This window comes from Lynx rufus, unplaced genomic scaffold, assembly GCF_022079265.1.
Source record: "Lynx rufus isolate CCGP_SWC_20201006 ecotype Redwood Valley unplaced genomic scaffold, mLynRuf1.p SCAF_5, whole genome shotgun sequence".
In the NCBI taxonomy this organism is placed as follows: Eukaryota; Metazoa; Chordata; class Mammalia; order Carnivora; family Felidae; genus Lynx; species Lynx rufus.
In genome coordinates, this window is record NW_025814867.1 from 34,087,447 (window position 1) to 34,102,059 (window position 14,613).

General features: G+C 38.2%; 1 protein-coding gene across 2 annotated transcripts in view; it reads right to left on the reverse strand.

Moving 5' to 3' along the window:
* Positions 1–13,606: 13,606 nt before the first annotated feature.
* The window catches only part of CEP70 (centrosomal protein 70), a 75,850-nt gene continuing 74,843 nt past the window's right edge, over positions 13,607–14,613 (reverse strand). For both annotated transcript variants that reach the window (XM_047100043.1, XM_047100042.1), the window contains one exon: positions 13,607–14,303. In XM_047100043.1, coding sequence (XP_046955999.1) covers positions 14,242–14,303 — 62 coding nt within the window. In that variant the 3' untranslated portion in view covers positions 13,607–14,241. The remainder of the gene's footprint in view (positions 14,304–14,613) is intronic.

Below are 14,613 nucleotides of genomic sequence, written 5' to 3' on the forward strand. Positions count from 1 at the left end.
AGTAATCTTTTTGTCTTTGAATTTAACAACATTATTCTAGATATGTTTCCTCAGGCATGGGAAACAAACGCAAAATTAAATTACTGAGAATATGTCAAAATCAAAAGCTTTTTTTCATGACCCTGAGATCAAGATGCGAGCTGAGATCAAGAATCAGACACCTGACTGAGCCACCCAAGCACCCCAAAATAAAAGATTCTTGCACAGCAAAGGAAACCACGGACAAAACAAAAAGGCAACCCACTGAATGGGAGAACATATTTGCAAATGATATATCTGATAAAGGGTTAATATCCAAAATATAAAAATTATCTATAAACTCAACCAAAACAATATCCAAATAAAAAAATGGGCAGAGGATGCTCAAATCAGGGGTGCCTGGCTGGCTCAGTTATTAGAGCATGAGACTCTTGACTTAGGGGTCATGAGTTCGAGCCCCACATTGGGTAGCGATTATTTAAAAAATAAAGATGTTCAACATTATTAATCATAAGGAAAATCCAAATTAAAACCATAAGGAGACATTACCTTATAGCTATCAGAATGGTGATTATCAGAGAGAAAAGAAATAACAAGTGTTGGTAAGGATGTGGACAAAAGGGAACCCTCGTCCACTGTTAATGGGAATGTAAGTTGGTACAACCACTGGGGTTTCTCAAAAAAATTAAAGACAGAAATGCCATATGATCCAGTAAATCCACTATTGGGCATTTATGCAAAGAAGGTGAAAATACTAATTTGTAAAGATATATGCACCCCTATGTTTATTGCATTATTTATAATTATTAAAAGCAAGGGGCGCCTGGGTGGTGCAGTCGGTTAGGCGTCCGACTTCAGCCAGGTCACGATCTCGCGGTCCGTGAGTTCGAGCCCCGCGTCAGGCTCGGGGCTGATGGCTCGGAGCCTGGAGCCTGTTTCCGATTCTGTGTCTCCCTCTCTCTCTGCACCTCCCCCGTTCATGCTCTGTCTCTCTCTGTCCCAAAAATAAATAAAAAAAAAACATTGAAAAAAAAATTAAAAAAAAAAAAAAAAAGCAAAACAACAGCAATCCAAATGTCTACGATAGATAAATGGATACAGAATATGTAGTATATATACACAAAAGAGTATTACTCAGCCATAAAAACAGGTGAGATTGTGCCATTTGAGATGTGTTGTGTCTAAAGGATATTATGCTAAGTGAAATAAATCAGGCAGAGGAAGACAAATACCATATGATTTCACTTAGATGTGGAATCTAAAAAAACAAAGAAACAAACAAACAAAAAAAAAACACAGCAACAGACCCATAAATAGAGAATAAACTGGTAGTTGCCAGAGTGCAGGAGTGTGGGGGGATGGGCAAAATGGGTGCAAGGGAATAGGAGGTTAAGGTTTCAAGTTGGGGAATGTGTAAGTCACAGGGATAAAAGGTACAGAATAGGAAATACAATCAATGGTATTGGAAAAACATTGTATAGGGACAGAAGGCAGCTACCCTTGTGGTGAGCGTAACATATATAGTTGTATCCCAATATTGTACCCCTGAAATTAATCTCACACTGTGTGTCAACTATACTTCCATAAAAAACAAAAACAAAAACAAAAACCAGAAAACAACAACAACAACAACAACAAAACCTCCAGGTATATTAGAATCACTGTGAAAGACAAATATACAGCTATAAGATACCATAGGAGAATAACTTACAACTGTGACCAGGAAAGATTCCATAAGACACAGCACTGAACTATAAAGGTGAAGACCATACATCTCCCTACTAAAATAGGGTTCTTCAGTTCATGAAACGAAACTACACTTGACCCTTAAAGAACATGGGTTTGAATGGCATCTGCAATCTACTAATATGCAGATTTTTTTTTATAAATACAGCACAGTACTATAAATGTATATTCTCTTCCTTATGGTTTTCTTAATAACATTTTCTTTTGTCTAACAATTTCTTGTAAGAATACCATATACTATATATATATAACATTAAATATGTGTTAATTGCTTACATTATTAGTAAACCTTCCTTCTGGTCAACAGTAGGCTATTAGTAGTTAAATTCTTGAGGAATCAAAAGTTATACACGGATTTTTGACTGCATGAGGGGCAGGGTAACACCCCCAGTCCCCCATGCTGTTCAAGGGTCAATTGTATAGGAAAATGGAAAGAGAATACAGAATGGTAGAAGCGATTTACTACACATTTAACTATCAAGTGGCTCATGTCCAAAATATGTAACTCTTACAAATCAATATGAAAACACAGGTAGTCCAACAGAAAAAATGAACAAAGTACATATATAAGCACTTGTAAAAGAAATACAAATGGTCAATAAACAAAGGAAAAAATGCCTAACTTAATTAGTAATCACAGAAATAAACATTACAACCACAATAATAACTCTATACAATGGCAAAAAAATAAAAATCTGACTTACCAACAACTGGTCAAGATGTGGAAATTTGAGAACTCTCATACACTGATGGTCGGAGTATACTCTGGTACAACCGCTGTGGAAAATACTTTGGCATTTTGTCATTTTCTTCTAGAGTTGAAGGTAAGCATTCTCTGTCAAAGTTGCTACAATGTACAACCCTCAAGGCTCCACTGACATCATTACCTACAGGAATGATATCACCTCTAATTGTACAGAATACAGTCTTTGTGGCTGTGTACAGAAGTGTTTTTCCCCAGGGCCCAGCCATTTTACTTCTTAGATATTGTACACAAGTGTGCAAGGATGCCTATACAAGAATGTTCATAGCACCAATTTACAATAGACAAGAACAATAAACCCAAATATCAATTTCCAGTAGAACAAAAAAATGGACTGTATAATTTTCATAGAGGAATATAAAATAGCAATGAAAATAAATAAACTGGACCAACAGACAACAACATGGACCAATAGTACAAAAATAATATTGAAGCAAAGAACAAATATTAAAAATAATATATATGACATGATTCAGCAATTTTATACAATTGAAAAATAGGTAAAACTCAACTATCTGGTTTAGGCATACACACAAAAATGGCAAAACTATAAAAAAACAAGGAAGTGGCTAACATAAGTCAGACTAATGATTACCCATTGGGAGAAAGGACATACCGTGGGGGCGGGGGAGCATTTTGGAGTGCTGGTGATACTCTATTTTTTATCATTCATTATACTTGACACTATGGTTTATACCACTTTTAGCATTGTGTTCTACTTTACAAAAAAGATCAGTAAATAAATGAAAAAAAAAAAAGGAAAAGAAATATCCAACAACTGTTAATTAAAAGGACAAAACTGGGGGCGCCTGAGTGGTTCAGTTGGTTGAGCATCCAACTTCCACTCAGGTCATGATCTCGAAGTTCTTGAGTTCAAGCCCCTTGTCAGGCTCTGTGCTAACAGCTCGGAGCCTGGAGCCTGCTTTGGATTCTGTGTCTCCCTCTCTCTCCCACTCTTCCCTGTTTGTGCTCTGTCTCTCAAAAATAAATGAACATTAAAAAAGTTTTTAAAAAAAGGACAAAACTGTATTCAAAGTGAAATGAATGAGTAGCAATAGAGATATTGAGAAGATATTACCAACCATGAATTTATAAGTACATGTACATAGGCTTGAAATATACAAAACAGGGATGCCTGGGTGGCATCAGTTAGTCAGTGAGTGTCCAACTCCAGCTCAGGTCATGATCTCACATTTCAATGGGTTTGAGCCTTGTGTTGGGCTCTGTGCTGACAGCTCAGAGCCTGAAGGCTGCTTCAGATTCTGTCTCCCAGGCCCTCTGCCCCCTCTCTGCTTGTGCACTCTCTCTCTAAAATAAAACATTAAAATATATAGAGAGATAAAGATATAGATATAGATATAGATATAGATATAGATATAAATTTTTGACAAATCCACAGAGAAATTTCACTATCTCCCATAAACTAACAAATCAAGCAGGTAAGAAAAAAATTGATAGAAATGAAGTAGATTTAAACAGTATAATAGCTGGAGGGTTACTCAGTTTTCCTGCTTCGCTGGCATGGATACAGGAGCAGGAGAGCTGAAGGTCAGCTGACCTTGTACCCAGGTTGGACCTCAGTGGCTAGCACACTCGAGTTTACTCTTAAGGATTAAGTAGGGGGACCCAAAGTTCCCTCGTCCCTCAAACACAGCAGTGTTGAGGCCACAGGACTTGGAATTCCAAGAGTCCGGGCTGCAAAGTGACAGAGACCTCTCCAAGGGCCCTGGGGGACAACCTGGTAGGCCACAGGTGTGGGACTGCGAACTGGGAGAGATAAAATGGGTGGCATAGGCATGGAAGGGAGGGATCCCCTTCTGCAGAGAGACAAAAGGAAGAGGAAGAGAGGCTTTGGAAGTGTAGGATTGTATTTGGGGGAGAGAAAAAGCACAGACTGGGGATCAGAAAAAAAACGGAGAAAGATCCAATTTCTAACTGCGGGACTCTCTCCAGACTGGGGCTGGCTGCCCTGTTTGCACACCTGGGGAGGAGGGGAGCCAGCCCCAGCCTCGATAACTAGTTCAGAGGCACAGCCCACAGTGTGAGAAAGCGATCCTCTCCCCTGAGTGCTGTGGGAAGAAGGTATATAGTTGTTCCAAGGACGAAGATCCCTGCCTGCACTGCCAGCCAGAGACCCTTTATCGACAGGGTGAAGCAGCATTTCCCCAGTACGGGAGAGCACGGATTGGGTTCCTTTTAACACACTGGGGTTTGAATCCCAGACAAGCACCAGGGAGGTGCGGTGGGGCGGAGCAGGGGTGTGGGGGTGCGGCTGAGCAGCCCTCTCAAGCCCAAGCAGCACTGTGCGGATGACTTGAACAAAGTGGTTTGGGACACCTGGTCGGGGGAGCAAAGACTGGGGTGTCACCATTTTTCTCCCCATCACCAATAAGGTAGGGCTTTCAGGGAACGGACAAGGGGCCACAATGTAGGCGGGACCCACCTATACCAAACCACGCCCCTTGCACCTGGTAACTGTGTATCTACTGGAGCAAGATTGAGGCTGACCACACCAGACAGCCCCCCACTCCAGACCAGGGCCGCCACAGGTTCCAAGGCACTGGCAGTTTGGCATTTTCTGATTTAATTCTTGGACAATTCTTATTATATATACATATATGCATACATATATGCATATATATACATATATGCATACATATATGCATATATGTATACATATATATGTATGCATATATGTATATATACACATACACACATAAAAATATATATATAAAATCATATATATATATTTTTTTTTTTTTTTTTTTTTTTTCCTTTCCTTTTCTTCTTGTTTCTTCCCTCCTCTAGTCTGGTCATTCTGGTCGTTGGTTTGTTTAAGCAGGCAAAATTTAATCTATTCTCTTTACACCTGTTCTAGATCTTCTTTACTTTCCTCTTTCTCTCTGGATTAAGCCATACAGTTTCTCTGCCTGGCCAATTTTCTTGTCTTTTTCCTCGCCCCATCATTTCTCTCTTTGTATGGGATCAGGCCTCTTCCACTACCATGCCCCCCTTTAAAAAAAATTTTTTTTCCAGGGTTACGTCAATGAACATATCAAAGCACACCTGGTGGAAGGTCCAAACCATGCCTATAACTAGGCAGATAAAGCAACCAGAGTCACAACAACAGAGCGCATGCAACACACTCCAAAAAACACCTCCTGAAGGACCAGGCCCTGGACAGTGTATGACCCCCCTTTAATATAGTAGTGCTCGCAGGTGCAGGACACCTAATAAGCTTTTAAAACACATAAGGGACAGAAAACTATCCAAAATGATGAAATGGAGCAATTCTCCACAGAAGAAATTCCAGGAAGAAATGACAGCTAAAGAATTGCTCAAAACAGATACAAAGAATATATCTGATCAAGAATTTAGAATAATAGCCATAAGATTCATCACTGGGCTTGAAAAAAAGCTTACAATACAGCAGAGAATCTATTGCTGCAGAGATCAAGGAACTAAAAACTAGTCATGATGAATTAAAAAATGCTATAAATGAGGTACAAAATAAACTAGATGTGGTGACAGTGAAAATTCAAGAGGCAGAGGGGAGAATAAGTGAAATAGAAGGTAAAATTATGGAAACACATGAAGCTGAGAAAAAGAGATAAAAAAAATTCTAGGGGTGCCTGTGTGGCTCAGTTGGTTGGGTGTCCCAACTTCAGCTCAGGTCATGATCTCATGGTGTGAGTTTGAGGCCCACATTGGACTCTGTGCTGACAGCTCAGAGCATGGAGCCTGCTTTGGATTCTGTGTCTCCATCTCTCTCTGTCCCTCCCTTGCTCTCTCTCTCTCAAAAATAAACATTAAAAATTTTTAAAAAAAAAATTCTAGACCATAAGTGAGAATTAGAGAGCTAAGTGGTTCAATGAAATGTAGTAATATCCGTATCACAAGAGTTCCAGAAGAAGAAGAAGAGCGAAAGGGGCAGAAGGTTTACTTGAACAAATTGTAACAGTGAACTTCCCCAATCGGGGGAAGAAAGCAGATATTCAAATCTAGGAGGCACAGAGAACTCCCTTCAGACATTAACAGGAATAGGTCTTCTCCATGACATATCATTGTGAAACTGGCAAAATACAAAGTTAAAGAGAGAATTCTGAAAGCAGCTAGGGACAAATGGGCCTTAACCTACAAGGGTAGGCACATAAGGGTAGTAGCAGATCTGTCCACTGAAATTTGGCAGGCCAGAATAGGGTGGCAGGAAATATTCAAAGTGCTGAATAGGAAAAATATGCAGCCAAGAATCCTTTATGCAATAAGGCTGTCATTCAGAATAGAAGGAGAGATAAAGGTTTTCTCAGACAGCAAAAACTGAAGGAGTTCATGACCACTAAATGGGCCCTACAAGAGATCCTAAGGGGGACTCTGTGAGTGGAAGGTAGCAAAGACCACAAAGGACCAGGGACATCACTACAAGCATGAAACCTACAGACAACACAATGACCCTAAATCCATATCTTTCAATAATAACACTGAATGTAAATGGACTAAATGCTCCAATCAAAAGACATAGGGTATCAGAATGGATTAAAAAAACAAGACATCTATTTGCTGTCTACAAAAGACCCATTTTAGACCTGAGGACACCTTCAGATTGAAAGTGAGGGGATGGAGAACCATCTATCATGCTACTGAAGTCAAAAGAAAGCTGGAGTAGCCATACTTATATCAGACAAATTAGATTTTAAACTAAAATCTATGCATCAAGAAGAGCTAACAATTATAAATGTTTATGTACCTAATTTGGAAGCACCCAAATATATAAATCAATCACAAACATAAGCAATCTTATTGATAAGAATTGGTAATTGCAGGGGACTTTAATACTCCACTTACAACAATGGACAAATCATCTAAGCAGAAAATCAGTAAAGAAACAATGGCCGTGAATGATATACTGGACCAGATGGACTTGACAGATATATTCAGAACTTCTCATCCAAAGCAGCAGAATATACATTCTTCTTGAGTGCACATGGAACATTCTCCAAGACAGATCACATACTGGGTCACAAAACAGCCCTCAATAAATATAATAGGATTAAGATTATATCATGCACACTTTCAGATAACAATGCTATGAAACTTGAAAAAGTTTGGAAAACCTCCAAATGCATGGAGGTTAAAGAACATCCGACTAAAGAATGAATGGGTCAACCAGGCAATTAAAGAAGAAATTTAAAAAATATGTGGAAGTAAATGAAAATGAAAACATGACAGTCCAAACCCTTTGGCACACAGCAAAGTCAGTCCTAAGAGGAAAATACATTGCAATCCAGGCCTATCTCAAACAGGAAAAATCCCAAATAGAAAATCTAACAGCACACCTAAAGGACCTAGAAGCAAAACAGTAAATAAACCCCAAGGCCAGCAGAAGAAGAGAAATAATAAAGATTAGAGCAGAAATAAACAATACAGAATCCAAACAAAACAAAACAAAACAAAACAAAACAAAACAAAACACCCAGTAGAACAGATCAATGAAAGTAAGACCTGGTTTTTTGGAAAAATAAACAAATTGATAACACCCTAGGCAAACTTTTCAAAAAGCAAAAAGGAGGACCCAAATACATAAAATCATGAATGAAACTGGGCACATCCCAACCAATCCCTCAGAAATACAAACAATTATCAGAGAATACTATAAAAAATTATATGCCAACAAACAGGACAGCCTGGAAGAAATGGACAAATTCCTAGACAACCACACACTAGCAAAACTCAAACAGGAAGAAATAAAAAAAAAATTGAACAGACTCATAACTAGAGAAGAAATTGAATCAATTATCAAAAATCTCCCAAGAGGGGCACCTGGGTGACTCACTCAGTTAAGCTTCTCACTTCAGCTCAGGTCACAGATCTCATACTGAGTTCCAGCCCCATGTTGGGCTCTGTGCTGACAGCTCAGAGCCTGGAGCCTGCTTCGGACTCTGTGTCTCCTCCTCTCTCTGCCCCTCCCCTGCTCATGCTCTGTCTCTCTCAAAAATAAATAAACATTTAAAAAAAAAAAAATCTCCCAACAAGTAAGAGTCCTGGGCCAGATGGCTTCCCAGGGGTATTCTACCAGACATTTAAAGCAGAGTTAATACCTATCCTTCTCCAACTGTTGTAAAAAATAGAAATGGAAGGAAAGCTTCTGGACTCATTCTATGAAGCTAGCATTACCTTGGCTCTCAAACCAGACAGAGACCCCACAAAAAAGAATTACAGGCGAATATCCCTGATGCACATGGATGTAAAAATTCTCAACAAGATACTAGCAAATCAAATTCAACAGTATATTAAAAGAATTATTCACCATGATCAAGTGGGATTCATTCTGGGCTGCAGGGCTGGTTCAATATCTGCAAATCAATCCATGTGATACATCACAATAGAAGAAAGGATACAAACCACATGATCCTGTCAATAGATGCAGAAAAAGCACTTGACAAAATACAGCATCCTTTTTTAATAAAAACCCTCAAGAAAATCTGGATAGAGGGAACATACCTTAAAATCATAAAAGCCATATATTAAAAGCCCACAGCTAATATCATCCTCAATGAGGAAAAACTAAGAGCTTTCCCCCTGTGATGAGGAATACAACAGGGATGTCCACTCTCACCGCTTTTTAACATGGTGTTGGAAGTTCTAGCATCAGCAATCAGACAGAAAAATGAAATAAAAGGTATCCAAATTGGCAAAGATGAAGTCAAACTTTCACTTTCACAGATGACATGATACTCTACATGGAAAATCTGAATGACTCCACCACCAAAAACCTGCTAGAACTGATACATGAATTCAGCAAAGTCACATACATAAAATCAAAGTCAAATACATAAAATCAATGTACAGAAAAATCAAATTCAAATACATAAAATCAATGTACATTGATATAAAATCAATGTACATTGATATAAAATCAATGTACAGAAATCGGTTGCCTTTCTTATACACCAACAAGGAAGCAAAAGAAAAAGAAATCAAGAAATCGATCCCATTTACAATTGCACGAAGAACCATAAAATACCTAGGAATAAACCTAACCAAAGATGTCAAAGATCTGTATGCCGAAAACTATAGAAAATTTATGAAGGAAACTGAAGAAGACACAAAGAAATGGAAAAACATTCTGTGCTCATGGGTTGGAAGAATAAGCATTGTTAAAACGTCAATACTACCCAAAGCAATCTACACATTCAATGCAATCCCAATCAAAATGGCACCAGCATTCTTCTCGAAGCTAGAACAAGGAATCCTAAAATTTGTATGGAACCACAAAATATCCTGAATAGCCAAAGTAATGTTGAAAAAGAAAACCAAAGCAGGAGGCATCACAACCCAGGACTTTAGCTTCTACTACAAAGCTGTAATCATCAAGACAGTATGGTACTGGCACAAAAACAGACACATAGATCAATGGAATTGAACAGAAAACCCAGAATTGGACTCACAAATGTATGGCCAACTAATCTTTGACAAAGCAAGAAAGAGTATCCAATGGAAAAAAGACAGTCTCTTTAGCAAATGGTGCTGGGAGAACTGGACAGCAACATGCACAAGAATGAACCTAGACCACTTTCTTACACCATACACAAAAATAAACTCAAAATGGATGAAAGACCTGAATGTGAGACAGGAAACCATCAAAACCCTAGAGGAGAAAACAGGTAATAACCTCTTTGACCTCAGCCACAGCAATTTCTTGCTCAACATGTCTCCAAAAGCAAGGGAATTAAAAGCAAAAATGAACTATTGAGACCTCATGAAGATAAAAAGCTTCTGCACTGCAAAGGAAACAATCAACAAAACTAAAAGGCAACCCACGCAATGAGAAAAGATATATGCAAATGACATATCAGATAAAGGGTTAGTATCAAAAATCTATAAACAACTTACTTAACTCAACACTCGAAAAACAAATAATCCAGTGAAGAAATGGGCAGAAGACATGAATAGACACTTTCCAAAGAAGACATCCAGATGGCCAACAGACACATGAAATGATGATCAATGTCATTCATCATTAGGGCAATACAAATCAAAACCACACTGAGATACCACCTCACACTGGTCAGAGTAGCTAAAATTAACAACTCAGGAAACAATAGATGCTGGTGAGGATGTGGAGGAACCCTCTTGCACTGTGTGGGGAATGCAAACTGGTACAGCTGCTCTGGAAAACAATGTGGAGGTTCCTCAAAAATTAAAAATTGAACTATCCTACAACCCTGCAATAGCACGCCTAGGGATTTATCCAAAGGACACAGGAATGATGATTCATAGGGACACATGTACCCCAATGTTTATAGCAGCACTTTCAACAATAGCCAAATTATGGAAAGAGCCAAAATGTCCATCAACTAATGAATGGATAAAGAAGATGTGGTTTATATATACAATGGAATACTACTTGGCAACGAGAAAGAATGAAATCCTGCCATTTGCAGCAATGTGGATGGAACTGGAGGGTATCATGGTAAGTGACATAAGTCAGAGAAAGACAGGTATCATATGTTTTCACTCATATGTGGATCTTGAGAAACTAAATAGGAGACCATGGGGGAAGGGAAGGGAAAAAATATATAGTTACAGAGAGGGAGGGAGGCAAACCATAAGAGACTCCTAAATACAGAGAACAAACTGAGGGTTGATGGGGGGCCAGGGGAGAGGGGAAAATGGATGATGGCCATTGAGGAGGGCACTTGTTGGGATGAGCACTAGGTGTTGTATGTAAGCGACGAAGCACGGGAATCTACCCCCAAAACCAAGAGCACGCTGTACACACTGTATGTTAGCCAATTTGACAACAAATTATATTAAATTAATTATTGAACTTAATTAATAAAATTAAATACAGAGAACAAACGGAGGGTTGATGGGGGCAGGGGAGAGGGGAAAATGGGTGATGGGCATTGAGGAGGGCACCTGTTGGGATGAGCACTGGATGTTGTATGTAAGCTATGCATCATGGGAATCTACCCCCAAAACCAAGAGCACACTGTATACACCCTAGGTTAGCCAACTTGACAATAAATTATATATATTAAAAAAAGTATAATAGCCATATATATCAAATAGAGATCAGGCTTTTTTTTAAAACAACTTGTGGAATATGTATAAATTTCATCACATAAAAAGTGACAAAGAAACGACAATTTCCAAAGACCTGATACCAAAAAACAAAACATGTTCTGACTACAATGCAGTAAAATTAGAAAAAAATAACTAAAAAAAATAATAAAAAGACAACCTAAGAACCCTACACATTTTCAGACTTAATACTTCTAAACTTCCACTTTTAACCAGGATGGAGTAACAGAAACCAAATTTACCCTTCCACCTGTACCAACCAGAACCAAAACAAAACAAAGAACAGACAAAATACATGAAACAACAGTTTTCAAGACACTGGATACCAGGTATGTCCACCTAACAGTCTGAACATGAATGTTTATAGCAGTTTTATTTGTAGTAGTAAAAAACTGGAAAATAACTAAAATCTCCATCACTAGGTGAATGGATAAACAAATTGTGGTATATTCATACAATGGAATACTACACAGCAATAGAAAGGAATGAACTATTAATAAATGCAACATGCAAAAATCTCAAAACAATTATGGTGAAAGAGGCCAGACAAAAAAAGAGAACAACTTTTTAAAATCAATTTTATGATTCCATTTACATGAAATCCCATAAAATGCAAACGAGTCTATAATGACAGAGAACAGATCAGTTGTTGCTTAGGGGTGGCAAGGGGCTGGGTAAATTACCAAGAGCAAAGAGAGAAGCTTTGGAGAGAGATTGATATGTTTATTATTTTGGTTGTGGTGATGGTTTCACAGGTATAGGTGCATCAAAACTTATCAAATTGTATACTTTAAATATGTTCAACCTACTAATCAATTATTCCATAGTTAAAAAGTTAAAAGGGGGCTAAACACTAATTTCAGTACTTTACTTATATTTTAAATAATTAAAACTGGGTAAAAGTAGATCCAACAGAGGGAGCCTAAAGTTCTTACTAGTGGCACTGTCCCATTCAGTGATCCTCCAAAAAACTCTTGAGGCCTCTGAGGAAGAGTTTGAAACTTGTTTTAAACTAAGAGCTAAGGGGCGCCTGGGTGGTTCAGTCGGTTGAGCGGCCGCTTCGGCTCAGGTCATGATCTCGCAGTCCGTGAGTTTGAGCCCCGCATTGGGCTCTGTGCTGACAGCTTGGAGCCTGGAGCCTGTTTCGGATTCTGTGTCTCCCTCTCTCTGACCCTCCCCCGTTCATGCTCTGTCTCTCTCTGTCTCAAAAATAAATAAACGTTAAAAAAAAAATAAAAACAAAAACAAAAACAAAAAAAAACCCAGGAGTCAACCAGAGATTCTTAAACTAGCTAACAAAATTTAAATTCACATACTTTTTAAATTATATTTTTTCATTTCAAATAACATTAGATTTCCTAGCTGCCTCACAGCAATTTCTTGGAGTGATCTAATCAGCTCAGAGTATTTACATAATTAAATATCCAATTACTTTTTCTACCCAACTCTCAAAAGACACAGGTCCTTTCACAGATTGTGGGCTCGTGTTTAGAAATGTAACTGCAGGGGTGCCTGGGTGGCTCAGTTGGTTGAGCATCTGGCTTCGGCTCAGGTCACAATCTCACTGTGAGTTTGAGCCCCTCATCAGGCTCTGTGCTGACAGCTCAGAGCCTGGAGCCTGCTTCAGATTCTGTGTGTGTGTGTGTGTCTCTCTCTCTGCCCCTCCCCAACTCACACTCTGTCCCTCTCTCTCCTTCAAAAATAAATAAACATTAAAAAAAATTTTTAGAAATGTAACTGCAGCCTAACAAATCAAAGAATTTTAAATCTAGAATGAACCTAGGCCTGCTACTTATAACAGAGTGGCAAGGGATTGGTGGGGCGGGGGCGGGGGGGGAGTAACACTGGTCCCTTAAGAAACTCAAACTGAATATTGAGAACAGAGAATAAGTAGAAGCAGCAATAAAAGTATTCTTGGTAAAATAAAATGCAGCAAGGCTCAGCCTTGTAAGAGAATATGACTCGTTATATGTGAATAATGCAAATAAGTCACTGAGGACACTTACATTTGGAAATTCTTCACAAGAACTTTATTTAAGATTTCATGTCCTTATAAAAAGTACATTACATCAAGATTGCAAAAAAGACACTTTTTTCAATGAGAGACTATTATCTACTCCTCTCTATTACCTCATAATTCATTTCCTAACCTAACCCAAAGATAAAACATTTTTTCCTTCTTCCTTTTCTTCCTCCAGCTTTGAAAGGTCAAGTGCCATGAAGGATATCTCAGTAGATTGTGCAATTTCCTTGCCAGGAAAGCAGTAGGTTCCTATTGGCTGAATTCAAGACTGCCATTGGCAATCCTTATTCCCAGAATAAAAAAGGTCAGTAAACCCTCAATTTAAATGCAATCTTTCTATTGTTTGCAACCTGTCTCCCTGAGTTTTTCTTTTACTTACACACTACATTTTAAAACAATCTTATAAGCACTCAAGAATTCCTTAAGATTAAAGGATTTAAAGTTAACTTACCACTTTAGCTTCGCAACTATTTTCTCTATAAGAATCTCAAAGTTAACAAAAATATAGATGGGAAGACCCAATATTAAGAAGGGGATGAATTCTGAGAGTAAATACATTTTTAACCCTTGTCTTAAAGCACGATCCTACCAAATACTCAGAATGTTAAGAATGCAATTTACACAGTAAAAATAATTTGATTTGTTTTCAGTATGAAAGTATTTTTAATTTCTTTACTGCAGGTACAATGGCATCCAAGTCATCAATTTCTGTAACAGAAAAACAAGAATAAGAATAGCTTTATCTAGTGATAGGCTCAGATGAAATGACAATCTCTCTGCAAAGGAAAACCTCAAACGCAAAGGCAACACTAGCACTTTGATGCACAAGAAATTTTTATACAATAGTGGTGATAAGAGTATCACTGACTGAAACACAGATGCTTTACAGGGCATCTGTTTGTAAAAGCTACCATATACCTACAAGTATCCTCTGACTCTGATATTAATCTCATTAGCAGTGTCCTCTTATTAAGAGATCATACTGGCCACATTTGCGATATGTCATTGCCTCTTTAAA